The sequence below is a fragment of the Peromyscus leucopus genome, chromosome 9, assembly GCF_004664715.2.
Source record: "Peromyscus leucopus breed LL Stock chromosome 9, UCI_PerLeu_2.1, whole genome shotgun sequence".
Taxonomy (NCBI): Eukaryota; Metazoa; Chordata; class Mammalia; order Rodentia; family Cricetidae; genus Peromyscus; species Peromyscus leucopus.
Genome location: NC_051070.1, coordinates 26,394,918 through 26,410,474, shown reverse-complemented (window position 1 = coordinate 26,410,474; position 15,557 = coordinate 26,394,918). Strand labels below are relative to the sequence as shown.

The window sequence follows — 15,557 nt, the reverse complement described above, 5'->3', positions numbered from 1 at the left end:
TAGGACTTGTGGCTGTATTTGTAGATTGTTGTACAAATTGTGGTTTATATCCAAGTCCAGAGTCTCATTCCTGATCAGTTTACTTCTAGAGTACTATATAGAGGTAGAGCGCACCTTCTAAGCACCACCAAAAATCAGTCAAAATGCTTGATTAGTTACCATAAAAAAATTAGAATGCAAGGTCTAGAAGCAGAGATACCACACTCTCTTTAAATCTTTAATTGACTAAAGCAAAATATATTAGTGGAAACCTTTCTTCTAAAAAAAAATTTTAATTAATAATTGAGGTACAACTTTAATTTTGATTAATAGGTGAATTTTAATAATGTAATTCTCAATGTTTATTTTGCTAAAATTAAGCACCATCAGTGTGTGTGTGTGTGTGTGTGTGTGTGTGTGTGTGTGTGTGTGTGTGTTTGTGTGTGCGCATAGATGGGGAAGCCATCAGAAAATGTTTCTCAACCACAGAGGAAACTGAATTGCATGATATATGTATTGGTTAACCGTGGTTATAAACTTGAAGGGATGTAGAATCACCATGGAAACAAACCTCTGGAAATGTGTGCGAGGAAGTACTTAGATTTGTTTAATAGAAGTCGAAGACCTATCCTGAATATGAGCAGTCCCATTGCCCGGGTTTGGATTCTGGTCTGAATAAAGAGGAGCAAGCTGAGCAGTAGCACTCATCACAGGGAGATAAGCTTCCTTCGACTTTCCTGCCAGGGCTTCTCTACCATGGCCATATTTACCCTTGAACTGTTTGCCAAAAGAGACCCTTTTCTTTCTTAGTGGCTATGGTGTGGTATTTTATCACAACAGTGAGAAAAGTAACTAAAACAACATAAAAACCTCAATTAATTGTCACCTTATATTCTGTGAATGGTAGACAGTAAAAATAAATTGACCTCACTGACATGATAGACTCATATATAGTCTACAATAATTTAAACTATGTTTATAAGTGTATAGGTCGTATGGATTTAAGGTAAAATTATAAGCAGTGTTTGCCCAGTTTTTCTTTGCATTTGCCTGTCTAAACCCTTCCAGTCTTCCAAACTAGCTGCCACTGGCCAGCTGTTTCACTGAGTCTCACTGAGGGTTGCACTTACAATAAGAAAGCCATTGCTATAGAAGCTTCAGCTAGCTTCGTTTCCCTTGACACTGAATTTTTCCAATTCTGAAACCTCAATGATTTTAATTTTTCCTTTGTCTGTCTCTACAGTGTTTGGGTTTATTTATTTTATTTCATTTACTTTTGAGCTGCCACAACAATCTACAAGAATAGAGGATTCATAAGAAATTAAGGCATCAGATGTCTAATGATAGACAAACAATGTATTTTCCATTAAGGGTCAGATAGCACTAGGTGTGTGTGTGCATTTGCGTGCACATGAGAATGTGTGTGTGTGTGTGTGTGTGTGTGTGTGTGTGTGTGTGTGTGTGATGTGTCAGCTGAGTAACTCCTGTGATGCTAGGCAAGCAATCTACCAATTGAAATACAACATTCTCAGTCACTGATAACAAGTTTTACCCAACACTGTCTTTGTATATGAAAACAGTCATAGACATTATACAAATTTTAAGAAATGTAAGTATATCTGCCCCAAAATATCTTTGTAGAAACTAAAAATTCAATATATGTAATTTTCATCCATGATATAGTAATATTTTTTATTTTTAATCACATACAAATATCAATTACAAATGAAAAAGCATTCCTGTTCAAGGGCCATATTAGCAATAACAACAGGTAGATTTTTCCAATAGGCAGCAACTCATAAATTGAGACCTTGGTCCAATTTGTGTGCAATAGAGAGTATGTCACTGAAAAAATGTATTGGGGCATTTTAGTTTAAAAAAAAATCAGTAAGAGAGTAATAGTTTATAATATGTTATCCTGAGAGGTATATTTTTCATTTTTATTTTATACAACATATTTTTAATTCCAATCCCCATTAGTTGTGCTTAATCTTAATCCCTATCATCACTTATAAAAGATGAGCAATTTGGCTATTTGTCCCTGTGCTTTATCCAACCTTGGTTTCAACAATTCTTGCTCATATAAACCCTCCTCTTTCTTGCTAATTAGACTCCCGGCGCTCCACCCGGGGCCTAGCCATGGATCTCTGCATCCAGATTCCTCAGTCCTTGGATGGGGTTTCTGGCACGACTATTATTGTGTTTGGCCGTCCCATCATCAGAGTAGAATGGAAACACATGAACTATGAAGCAAAGGCTGAGGGGCCCCCAACTGGATTAGGCCCTTTGAATAGGTGAGACAGTTGATTGGCTTGATCTGTTTGGGAAGCATCTAGGCAGTGGTACCGGGTCCTGTGCTCATTGCATGAGTTGGCGGTTTGAAACCTGGGGCTTATGCAGGGACGCTTGGCTTAGTCTAGGAGGAGGGGACTGGACCTCTCTGGACTGAGTCTACCAGGTCTATCTCAGTCCTTGGGGGAGGCTTTGCCCTGGAAGAGGTGGGAATGGGGAGTGGGCTGGGGGAAGGGGAGGGGGCAGGAGGGGGGAGAACAAGGGAATCTGTGGCTGATATGTAGAACTGAATGGTATTGTAAAATAAAATAAAAGGGGGAAAAAAGGGAATTCTTGAGAGGAAGACAAATTCCAAGGAGAAAAAAAAAAGATGAACAATTTATTCAGAATGTAGACAATCCTTCATGTTTCTATTTTCTCTTTAGAAGCTATTTATTTTGATATGGGGCTAAATCTTCAGTGTTTAACATTATACTTCCAACTGGTCTTCACATTTAGAATCTTGTCAAGCAAATCAACTCACAGGCACTATTCTAATTACCAACAGGGGCCCATTATGTTCAATGTGACATCTCAGTCAGCTGTTTTCTTTGGGAAAAATAAAACTTCCCTAAACTATATTTAGTTAGCATAGACAAAGTGAGTTTACTAAACAAGACTGTTGCTATGGAGTGTACTAATATCAAACTCAGATGCTTTGGTTATTATCTTGGCACCTGGTTTTGTCACTTAGCATGTCAATGTTTTAAATGCAAAGTGAATGTTGTCTTTTAATAAGGAAGTCCAATGATGATGGGGTTTTCAGCACTTCTATAAGCCAGTTGGCCTGCCCTTTGATAGTACAGTGGGAACTGCCTGCTTTCTGTAATTAATCTCAACTACAGCAATGTTTCTCATGTCCTTGTTACCATCATGATTTATGCCATGATCCAGAACTTCCTCAACTCTATCAGTTGCCAAATTTCTGAACATATTTGTCCCAAGAGACTAAGAAGTCGAGTATCAGTGTGACTTAGTAGGTGATGGCATGCTTTGGAAGACATACTTTGTTATTCCTTTTTGGACATTTCCTTCCTTCCTAGATCTCCTTCCTCTGTATTCTGAAACTTAGCCTGAGAAACCACATAAATATTTCTGAATATTTCTAACAATATAGTTATGGTTTAATACATAAAGACACTTCCAGAAGAAAACTTCTTCCTCCTACTTAACTTTAACCAACACAGAGTTATTAAAAGCTGTTTCCAGATTCTAGTATTTCAGTTATTATGTCACTGCACAGACATTTTTTTTAAAATGTATGTATATAGAAAAGAGTAGTAAACCAAGTCTCATGATATTCCTCTGTTCTTTTGAATTCAAAATATATTAGGCATAACATCCTAAGTTATACATGTAATTTTAAACTACAAAAGTCTTTGATCTAGACATTTTATTGATGCAAGTCTTACCTAAATGAAAAGTTAGAATGCTCAGATTTGAAAGTTATATATGCATATGTGATTTTTTGAAACATGAATAATTGAATCTTTTTATAAAGACATTTTATTTTTAATTATGTGTACATGTAAATGTGTGTTTTCTGTGCACATGCCAGTTCAGGTTCTGTCAGAGTCTGAAAGAGGGTGTCAGGTCTCATGAAGCTGTAGTTACAGGCAGTTTTAAGCTGCCTGATGTAGGTGCTAGGACCAAACTTAGGTTTTCTACAAGAGCAGTACATGTTCTTAACATTAAGCTATCTCTCTAGCCCCAACATCTTATGGTTAAAACTAGTACTTAAAAGGTGTTAAAATAGCATCCACCAAAAGGAAAAGAATGGTTTGAAGAATTTTTCTGTACTTAAAACATCACTTCAATGAGATTATACATGTCATATTCTTAGCACCAAAATTTTTCTAAAATAGTAAATGTAATCATGGAAGAATCCCTTGAGTAACAAATTGTCTTGTAAGGCAGGGTCCCCCAAAGCCATAATGGGTGAAAACAGAGTTTTAGAAAATGTTCGCTCAAGGGGCTTTTCTGAGGAAAATGTGACCTTACTGGCTTTCTCCCAGGGAGTGGATTTCAGTAGTTGATCTTAGTGTTTTGCAGTGTGACTAGACTCCTCTCCTCATCTGGTAACTAAATTTTGAAAACAATATGAGGCACACCTCCTTGTTAACAGAAACATTTTTTAAAAAAAATAAAAACCTGTTTTTACACTAAGTATATTATATTTAACATTATATATATATATATATATATATATATATATATATAAATTTTTAAGACAAAGTTGCACTCAGTAGTAGTCCATGTTAGCCCCTAGCTCGGTAGTCTCCCATCTCAGCCTCCAACACACTGGAATCTCAGCAGCATACCACCTCACCTCGTTAGTACAAAGATTGTTTATATAGGACATACTCCAAAGCTGCCCTGGATTCAAGAGTATTATATTCAGAAAAATACAGGTAATTATTGTATTAAAGGAAGACCATGAAGCAGGAATCACCCTTACTTGCTTTAAAAATTGATCTATTTTTAAAGCATTTTTGTTATTTCTTATTCCTCACCCAATCTGACAACCTCAATCTAAGTAAATGTTCTAAAATAGTAAGAAAAAATACAATTATATATATATATATTATATATAATATATATATAATAAATGCATGCATACTTAAATTAATACACACACATAGGAGAGTGAATACAATAAATATATAATATACCCTTGTAAAAAGTTTACATAATAATTACACTACTCTCCATTACAGGATACTCTAGAATTTATAAATACTTAACTGTATTGGTTTTTACATTATTTAGATAATGCAGCTATACTGTACCATTCATCTTTTAGATGCAGACTACAATGAGGAATAATGATTTACATTTCCAATGTGACATATTCAATAAGTGCCAGAATTTAGCTCTTGTGTTTGCCTGATTATCCATTCCTAAAGGCTTATACCACCATTGATAGAACTACGTACAAACTGTGCTTGCAAGAGTCCAGATAAGTTAAACTATATAACTTACTCCCCTATGTTCTTTCTATTAAGCAAGAACTTAAATTTGCTCAAGCTCGTTTAAATATTGTATCTTGTGACTGCTTACTATACATAGTTTTTCTTTTTCCTTCACAGACTATTTGCTACCCTTTAGATTTCAGAGGTGAGATATACTTATGGGGATGAAACAAATGGAGGAAGGGATAGCAATCTAAGATGAATATTCCAAAACAACATTATGATGAGACAGCTACCTTAATAACTGATGTTTCCACCCTAGATGGAGGACTCTGAACTTGTGCCGCTGCCGCCATATTTGCAATGGTGCTAAGGTGGTTCATCTGGCTCATTGCCATGGTGACAGAAGCTGGAGGTAGGCTTACAGGAATTAGAGGGTGGGGCATCATCATAAAAGGAAGTTCCAGTCCTGAAAACAGAACACACATAGATCATCATTGCTGTGTTCCATGTAAAATCATCAATGACATGTCATTGAGAGTTAAACCATTGAAAAAAAAATTCTAATAGTGACAGTCAAAGTTTATTTTATACAGTAATATTCACTCATGACAGGGAAATTAAGCTTACAGCTAACTAGTTTGGTGTCATCACTCATCACATCAATTATTTTGTGTTTCTTTAAATACAAATATTCTTTTCTTGGCTGTATTATTCGTCTGGGCAATGTAACAGTTTATAGACATGCTATAGTTTTCATTAATTGACTGTGTGAGTGCAGTATATCATTCATCTTCCTGCTCATCATTACAGAAACGAATGTTTAAAACTCCCGCTTTTAGTGCTAAAAATTGCCATCGTACCATTTGGCAGAAGGTGGCTGTGCTGCAGATGGTTGAGAGGATGGCTAACTGGAAGGTTATACGCTGCAGGCATGCGGGCATGGGTAACAGGCGCCTGAGATCCCTGGGATGGGGAAGAGTGCAGTGATTCCTTATCCCAAGAACCACCACTGCTGCCTGTGGGGAATGAATATAAATTATTTGGATATAATATTAATCCAAATCATCCACACACTAATTTTAAATGAGCTCTGAAAAGTTTTAACATTAGGGAATTAGCAAATGGGCTTGAAGGGAAGTGAGCTAAAGGAAGAAAATTTTCCCTGAGCTGTGATTTGTTTCCTTACTTCTTAGACAGGATGTCAAATTTCAGCAAAGTAGTATTTTTGAAACATTAAACCTACACATAATACCTAATCATGTTTGAACTAACCAAATAATAAATTTAATTAATAATAACAATTAATAATAAATTGTCTTGGCTATCTAACATATTCTCCTTTGAACCAAAGTAGAAGGGATGTTATACAATGCAAAGTTATCATTTTAGTAAATGGTAACCTGCTCAACATTAAGTTAAAGTGCATGACTTAATTCAACCACAAGTATAAAAATAATGGATTCATTAGAACAGACCTTGCCCAGGCATTGAACAGAGAACACAAAACATCACTTTAGGAAACATAATAATGTCAAAGCAAAATACCCAAGGTCTATGAATGAGTATATCAATGGCTTTCAAATGACAATACATGTAAATTTTGGATGGGGGTCAGTACTAGCTGTCCATTGGAGGACAGACACTTAGATATTCAGGACAACATCAGAATAATCTAGGTCTTGAGATGCTATGTAAGGATTTCTTAGAAGGAATGCATAAATCATGTCTTCAATTAGTTTGGCAATATTAAAACATTCCTCTAGAACATTTTAATTTGAAATTCTCCATTTAAATTTTTCTGTTACCTTATGAGTTTATTTTAAAATTGATGAGACTATCATAAACATAGAAACAGCAAAGTTGGTAAAATTCCGATTTAATGCTTAAGCTCTACTAAAAGCCTTGTTGTAAAATCTCTACGACATAGTTTTCAATGAAGACTACTTAGTTACTGCCGTGATATTTTCCCCTTTACTTCATGAAGACAGTTAAGGCTCAATATAAATTCGAACTCATTAGCTCAATCCTGTCTAGATCTCAGAGTAAATTGTTCAGAAGTGGGTAATGAAAACTCAATTCAAATTCTTCAGCAATCAAACAAAGCAATTTTATTAAACAATGAAAAGAATCAATTAAAATGGATATCTTTATTATTTTACTAGAAACCATGACAGCTTTTAGTTTTAAAAAGTTTATAGCTTTATTCAGAAATGACTCACATAAAGATACTTCCAACCTGCTCTCACATTCAGATACAAAATTTAACTTTCATATTCAAAAATTTTATATACCTTACTCCACCACACATGACTTTTTTACTTATTCCAGGCAAGAGTGTAATAACTGTATAAATGTGAACTTTTCTAAGGCATCGCGTCAAGAGAATACAAAGATAAAACACTTTAAATAACCTCACTTTGTTTCACATATTTAACATATAACAAATGTAAATTGTGAGGTAGTAATTTTAAAGTGAAACCAGTAACTAAAATTCTGCTTGAATAGCTGTGCAAAAGATAACACTTATTTTCCCATCTTTGAGGCACCCCAGTCTGTCAGATTCTTAGTATGGGTAGCTGTCAGGCTGCCACCTAAGTGTTTTTCTCAGGGAGTTTCTTATGCTACATTGAATTTCTCACTACATAGAAGGCTCTTAGCCATCTCCACCAATCATCATTTGTTAAATACTCATGATGTTAGCTCATTTAGGTAATAAATAGAGCAAACAATTAGGGACTAAGTCTGATGAAAAATATACAATATATAACCAAGTCAGCTGTAAGTGATTTTTGCATTATTTATATCGCACTCCTTCTCCATTAGTGTGAACAAATGAGAAATGAAAAGAGGTGGCTTCAGAAGGAAACATGCCTACAATTAGTAAAGGTATAATTTCAAGTGTTTTCAGTTTTCCTGCAGCTATAACAACACCCACAAATATTTAAAATTAATAATTCCTTTAAATTATATTTTACAGGAAATAGAATTACATAAGATTCTCCCTCTTTTCCTCCCTCCAACATCGCCCAGCTCCTTCTTTCAAACCTTTTCTGTGCCTCTAATTCTCAAGTTGATACCCTCTTTTCCCCTGGTTATTATTGTTATGTATGTGTATGTGCACAAACAGGTGCGCGCGCGCGCGCACACACACACACACACACACACCACCACCACCACCACCACCACCACCACCACCACCATTGAGTTCATTTTTGTTGTTTGTATGCATATGGTTTGTAGGCTGGCCTCTCTGCTCTGGGCAATCGAAAATGGGATCATCCTAGTAAGGTCTGATATTCCTTCTTCCAGAAGTTTAATTGCCTGGAGTTCTCTGTGTAGGGGGAGATATCCACAAAGTTTTCAAGAAGCATTTTCTTTATTTGACTAAAAGTCAAAATAAAAAGATGATTTTGACACAGCCCTTGCATCTTGAAAGAGATAACCAGTTATATATAACTCAAAGAGGAATTAAAAATATAAAATGGTAAAATCCAAAGAAAGTATTTATGATCTCTTTGAAAAATTCATATTGCTTTGTTTTTGATGACTTAGAATTTTCAACCACATTTTAATGGTGTTGGGAAATAGTATTTCACCCAAACCCTGGGAAGATCATGAAGAAACAAAGGCTAGATATTTCAGCTATAAGAATATATGGCTGTTAACAGCAGTACACACAGCAAGTTGTGAAATGAATGAAACCAAGCGACCAAGCCACATGTGCCGTGAAGTACACCTACTATTGTCACATTTGTTTACTTATTAATTTTCAAATTCATAATCACCTTTTTCTTTCAATTTCCATCTCCACCCATGATTTAAAATTATAGTTCCTTTCTGAAATAACATGTTGAACTTGGAAAATTCATATTTCTATTCATTTCAGTTTATTTTTAGAAGCAAGTTCTTAAAATGGAGTTTATTATGGAGCCTTATTACTCTCATTAAAAAGAAAGATGATCAATTCAGATTTTGAAGCACAATTCATAGGCAAGATGGGAAATAGTGTTTGGAAAATAATATGGTTAATTTCTCTTTAATAAACATGCAAAAATGAGTGTATGAATGAATGGCTGCATTTATAACCCTACTATAAATCATTATTTTATCATTTAATTTCTTCCTTTCATTCTTATATATACCCAACAATGAATGGATTCCAAAACAGTTGGCTACATTATTTACAAATGAGTTTTGAGTAGAGTACATGCAAAATAATCAGAAATTATTATGGCCTATAAATATTTCCTTAAATTATCATGCAGTAAAATTAATAAAATATGTTTGAACATTATTATTCTTCATACCTAGGTGGCATGTAATGAGTTGTTCTGATTTCCCACAGATTGACCCTGATAAAGGAGATGAATCTCTAAGGGATTAACAGTCACAGTACTGCTTCGTGAGTGACAATGATAGACTGTGAAAGGAACTTGACATTGTTGAGATTCCTTTACAATGAAAATAATGTCAAGAATGGGTGCTTACTGCATACCGTTGGAGACCACTTAGGAAGATGTCAACTTGAGCCAACAGTGAAAACATGGCTACTAATAAAAGCAAACACTAGTCACTGGTTCTACAGACATTCAGCTGTTAATTCAGAGATTAGAAAAATAGATAAATGATTTTTCAATGGATACATTTCAATGGAATTGAAAATGCCACATAAACTACTATATGTGATGCTGGTTTTTAATGTACAATAAGAAATAATCCTTATGTGAATTATAAAACAGAGCCCTCTCTTCTCCCTCTCTGTCTCTGACTCTGTTTCTCTCTGCCTCAGTCTGTCTCTTTCTGTCTCTGTCTCTTTATCTATCTATCTATCTATCTATCTATCTATCTATCTATCTATCTATCTATCTATCTATCATCTTTCTGTCTGTCTATCCATCCACATCTCTCTCTCTCTCTCTCTCTCTCTCTCTCTCTCTCTCTCTCTCTCTCTCTCTCTCTCTCTCTCTCTCTTTATCCCTCTCTCATTTACCAGCTGAAACCATTTGATTTAACATCTAGATGCTGAAGTCATTTAGTGTTTTGGTTTGACACCATCAAATTGTTTTAGATACAATGATAATGAGCATTTTCAGTCTTTAATATTTACCTCACTAATTGACAAGAATAACTATAGAACATATATCCACAGAGCACAATGTAATTCTTGGAAGCATAATTAATTAAGGACATACTCTAAACTGGGTCATTTGTTCTGTCTGTGCGATGAGGGACCAATTCAGTGCCTTGTACATTCCTCACTGTGCCATACCATTGAGCCACATCTCAGCTAAATTGCAACATCTTTCTGACACTATTTACTAAGACATGTAGCTGAGTATCTTTGGAAAGTCATTAAAAGCAGGAACAGCATTAAGAAACTTAAAAGAGAGAATTATTTCAATTCTAAATTACTAGGAATTTGAACTCATAAGAAATAATAGAAAAACTCTTGTGTGCTGAATACAGTTCTTCACATACTTTCCCTTTTTTATGCCTAACTTCAGAAAGTTTTGATGCAACTGAAAATTAAGGATAGATAGCCATCACTCTCAAGATAAAAGGTTAAGTAGTATATGTGTAGAAGAAAGGGGTAATTATATCAGAGAATACATTGCTTTTTGATGCTATTGCTGTCTTAAGACTCATTAGCACCACACTGTCACTGTTAACCAGATGAAACAGATCCCTAAAACAAAGCAAAACAAATCCAGGCTAGAGCCAGTAAACACTTCGATAGGATTCAATGCAGGGAAAGAAAGAGTTGCTAAAGTTTTGTATTTATTAAACTTATGAATCTTGTTAATATCTTTGATAAACTGATTGTAATCAAGAGCCAAATAATTTTATTCCGTGGAAATAATGTTGAAAACAGATTTGTTAATTCCCACAGCTGAATTAGACTCTTTTGCAGACAATGGTATAGAAATGACCCCACCAGGTATATATTTAAGCTGTCATTCTGAACTGTAATCACACAGTTCCTCAAAATCAAGTATTTTATTATAACATAGCTATATATCTTCTAACCTCTTAAACTACTAATGGCAAGGAATATCTTCCTTTTCCTTTCAGTGTGGACTATTTTCATGAAAGAAACAAATGAACTAGAAATTAGTCTATCCAGTAGTTTATAATTTAACAAGAGCTTTGCTATCATATCAAAAAAGTGTCAATTGTGTTCCCTATAATCATGCTAATAAGTGCCATGACATACAATAACGATTTTGTGTAACTATAATTTGTATAAGTAATAATGTGTAAGGCCAGGACAAGTGAAAATAAGTTTTAAATTCCATTCCTTCATACAAAATTTGAGATGTTTAAAAATATATTTTGGCCTTAAAATAGTTATCCAACAAGCATAATCCCCTTCTAGAAGGGATTGCATGCCCATAGGAGTGATATTGATATTTTTCACATGTATGCTTCTCAGGGTTAATTTATTTCCCTTTCAGACCAGAATAAAGCTCAAAGAATAATATTATCAGCTAGTTGTCTAAGTCAGAAACAGAGGGATGATCCTTATCAGCTCCTTTCTTACCATTGATGTCCAATTCCTTTTTATGTCTGGTTGATTGCATCTATGTAATTTATCTCCACTCTTTTTCTATCTGGGCTGTTGTAATCAGTTTGATGGAGCTGAAATTTGTGCTATAATGTACAAATCTTAACACTGTCGCTCCCATGCTGTACAAGTCTTAATGATTTGACATTTTTAAGAAAAATGTTCAAAATTTGGAAGCTTGTGTAAATATGATGTGGTTGGTTTGTGTTTCCCAGTTACCATATTATCTTTTGCATTCAAGAAGATAAAACTGTCTATTAGGCTTTTCTTCACCTGGAAATTATAAGCATGATCAGTCTTAACACTTTTATGTGATAAATGTGCAGATAGAATACAAAAGGTAAATACAAATGGAGGATAATCATAAGAAGATTCATTTTTAAATGTAAATAAAGTTAGAAAAGATAAGATATATGATATCTGTATGATAGTTTTGAAATAAGCTTGATTTATATACAAGTGGAGATAAGGCTAGCAAAGATGCAAATGAAGAACAAGGATCTAGCTTAGGAAAGAAAGGTCTGGAACCATCATTAATGAGGCAATGATGATGACCGTGATATGTGAATTGTAATATGAGCTTTCCATTGAACAGGCTTTGTGCTGAGCTTACATATGTAACGATCCAAAAGAAACTTTTTTTTTTTTTTTATAATTTTATTATGTAGTCCTGGCTTGCCTGGAACTTATAGAGATCCACCTGCCCTCTGTCTTTCAACTGCTGTGACTAAATGTATGTTCCACGATACCTCACAGTTTATCAAAAAAGAATTATTATCAATTTTGAAGCAAACATATTAACTTCAATCTTTTAAAAAATATTTAAACTGACCTCAGTTTGATTCCAAATATTATGAAATCAGAATATAAACTATTAAAGCTATTAATCACCTTTGTGAAAAAAGAAATACTTGAATTAAAATCAGTTCAATTTTGATTGGTTGATTATGACTTAAAATATATTAATGTTAAATACACTATATTTTAGAATACATATTAAATAGACATATATCACTGAAATCTGAGTGTGAAACAGATGTTCAGAGAGAGATTTGGGAATTATTTACAGAACAATCTTCAAATATGTCAGGGTGGGTATGTTGGTATTTATTCTGGAGAAGCCAATCAAGCTTAAAGAAACAACCATTCCTGATCCCTACCATTTAATAAAAGCCATATGTTACAATAAATTCTTAGCAAAAGAAGATGTGTTACTGCATTTTATTACATCCATGTTTCCCTACTTCTTCTCACAAAAGATATTTCTATTAAGATACAGTGAAACTTTCTGTGGCACTGTTTAGAGTAGTAGAAATGAGCAAACTCTAGGAAAACCAAACAGTATGTAGTATTATAAAACTTTGTAATAGAACCTTGACAAAGGTATGAAAGTTTTATATATGTCTTCCCAGGTACAGAATGCTTCAGTGTTTTCCCAATCAAAATAATTTCTCAGTGGAAACATTCTTGGTTTTTAGTATTCTGCTTTAACAGAAAATATGTATTTCCTAATACACCATTTTGGTTATGAGAAATAAAAATATTAGGAAAAACTATAATCAACATAAATATCCTGAATAAATGTCTGATATTTACGGACCCTCAATCAACACTGAATGAATCAATGCACAGCATGTAGATTAGATTGGAGAATTTAGTATTCTTAATTACTACTTAAAGTAGGCAGACTGAGCAGACGTACTAGACTAAATGGAAGCCGGGCGGTGGTGGCGCACACCTTTAATCCCAGCACTCGGGAGGCAGAGCCAGGTGGATCTCTGCGAGTTCGAGGCCAGCCTGGACTACCAAGTGAGTCCCAGGAAAGGCACAAAGCTACAGAGAGAAACCCTGTCTCAAAAAACAAAACAAAACAAACAAAAAAAAAAGACTAAATGGACCTTAAAAGGGTGCCTCATTCAGCTTGTAACAGAGTTTTTATTTATGCTGTCCAGTAACTAAATGGTTACCCCTTTAGGATATTATGGAGATAAAAGGTTTTCTATGAAGAGGCTTCCTGTGGCAGAGAGGAACTCAACACATTTATAGGACTACCAAAATAATGTTAGGTAGTGCAGGTTACACATAGAGGACAGATTTGTTGAAAGCTACTGTTTACAGGAAACCAAAACATTCACTTCTATTACACACTGCAAAGACATCATGCTCACTGCTTTCATCATCTTCCGATGGGCAAGCAGGCCAGGAGACTTTCAAGGTCAAAATGACCAGCACACTTTTAGTCACTGGCAAGAGGGAAACACTTAAGAAGATTGCAAATTAAGTGGATAATTCTCACCTTGAGAATAAGACTCTCATTTTCATCTCAAGAATAAATGGTTTCAATATGCTTTTGTAGAAATGAAATTCTACAGTTGAAATCTACAAAAGACTTCAATTGAAATGAGAGGGAAAATAAGAAAAAGGGTTTGAAAATGTTTAAATGAGGATTAATTTTCTGACAGAAATGATACCCATAGGTCAGTATAAAGTAAGATTTAAATATCCCATATTTTACTTTACAATTAACTGATTATAGTAACCATAACATGAAAAACGAATGATACAAAGAAGAATATAACCTGCCTAAGGTCACACACCAATACTGTCAGAGTCAAACACTGCACAGAGATTTAAAGTCCATTAAAATAAACAATGAAACAATATACACAATGATAAAATCTGGCTAAGTCAGCCATATCTTTCTAATTCTCAACATTTTTTGCAGTAATATTCAAAAGGAAAATGCTGCAGTGGTCATGGTGGTTACAGACCTGTTACCATAGTACTTGGAAGGCTAATATAGTAGGTCCAAGTAACCTTGGCTACACAGAAAAATCCTGTATGAATATAAAACAAATATTAAATCTGATGAATAAAATAACCATCTTTTCTAAAATGTTCAAAGGGAAGAAGCTAATTTTAAATATTTTCAGTTTAATAATATAGCATTTATGCAATTCGTCATTACCTACTAGCAATAGTTATAAAGAAAGATAATATATTTGAAATACTTTAAGAATTCTGTGTACTGAAAATAGAATTGTCTTCCTGTAGGAACCTTAAATATTGAACATTCAATAACTATATTATTGTGAAAATGAATCTTTATAGACAAATTATGATCTTTTCTCCCTGAGATTACAAAATCTGTCCTAATTTTATTATTATAAGAATGCTATGTCATTTTTACAATTGACTGTTCTAGTACCACATGTGCTTAAGTCCTTATACTGGGGCTGTAGTATGAGCACACACTTCCTTTTATATGGAGCAGCCATAAAAATAGAAGCCACATGGGAAAATATATAGAGATTCATATGCAGTGAGTGTTATTCCTTTGCTGTTTCTCTAGGTGGTTTTAGTGGGTTTGGGAACATGTTTTCATAAATTACAGGCTAGTCTAAAACTTGTGGAGGCAAGGATGTCCATCATCTGGTGACTCACTTGCTTCTACCTCCCAAGTGATAAATTTACAGGTATATGGTAACATACCTGATTTATGTGATGCTAGGACTCAATCACAGGAACCTTGCAAATTAGGCAAATAATCTAATAGTTGAGCTGTCTGTCTAGCCCCAACAAATGCTTCTGTTAAATAAAATCACTTTTAAAAGCTTTTATTATTTCCACAACTATATATATATATATATATATATATATATATATATGTGTGTGTGTGTGTGTGTGTGTGTGTGTGTGTGTGTGTGTGTGTGTGTGTGTAAGGATACATTATACTTGGGAACATCTTATGGTTAAAATAATGTCTT

General features: G+C 34.1%; 1 protein-coding gene across 2 annotated transcripts in view; it reads right to left on the bottom strand.

Annotated features, from left to right (window-relative positions):
- The window catches only part of Dach1 (dachshund family transcription factor 1), a 390,369-nt gene that overhangs the window by 128,944 nt on the left and 245,868 nt on the right, over window positions 1-15,557 (bottom strand). Inside the window, exons 4-5 of one of the 2 annotated variants that reach the window (XM_028877172.2) lie at window positions 6,086-6,241; window positions 5,519-5,691 (exon numbers count right to left, since the gene is read on the bottom strand). In XM_028877172.2, coding sequence (XP_028733005.1) covers window positions 5,519-5,691; window positions 6,086-6,241 — 329 coding nt within the window. The remainder of the gene's footprint in view (window positions 1-5,518; window positions 5,692-6,085; window positions 6,242-15,557) is intronic. The other variant, XM_028877173.2, reaches the window with a different exon arrangement.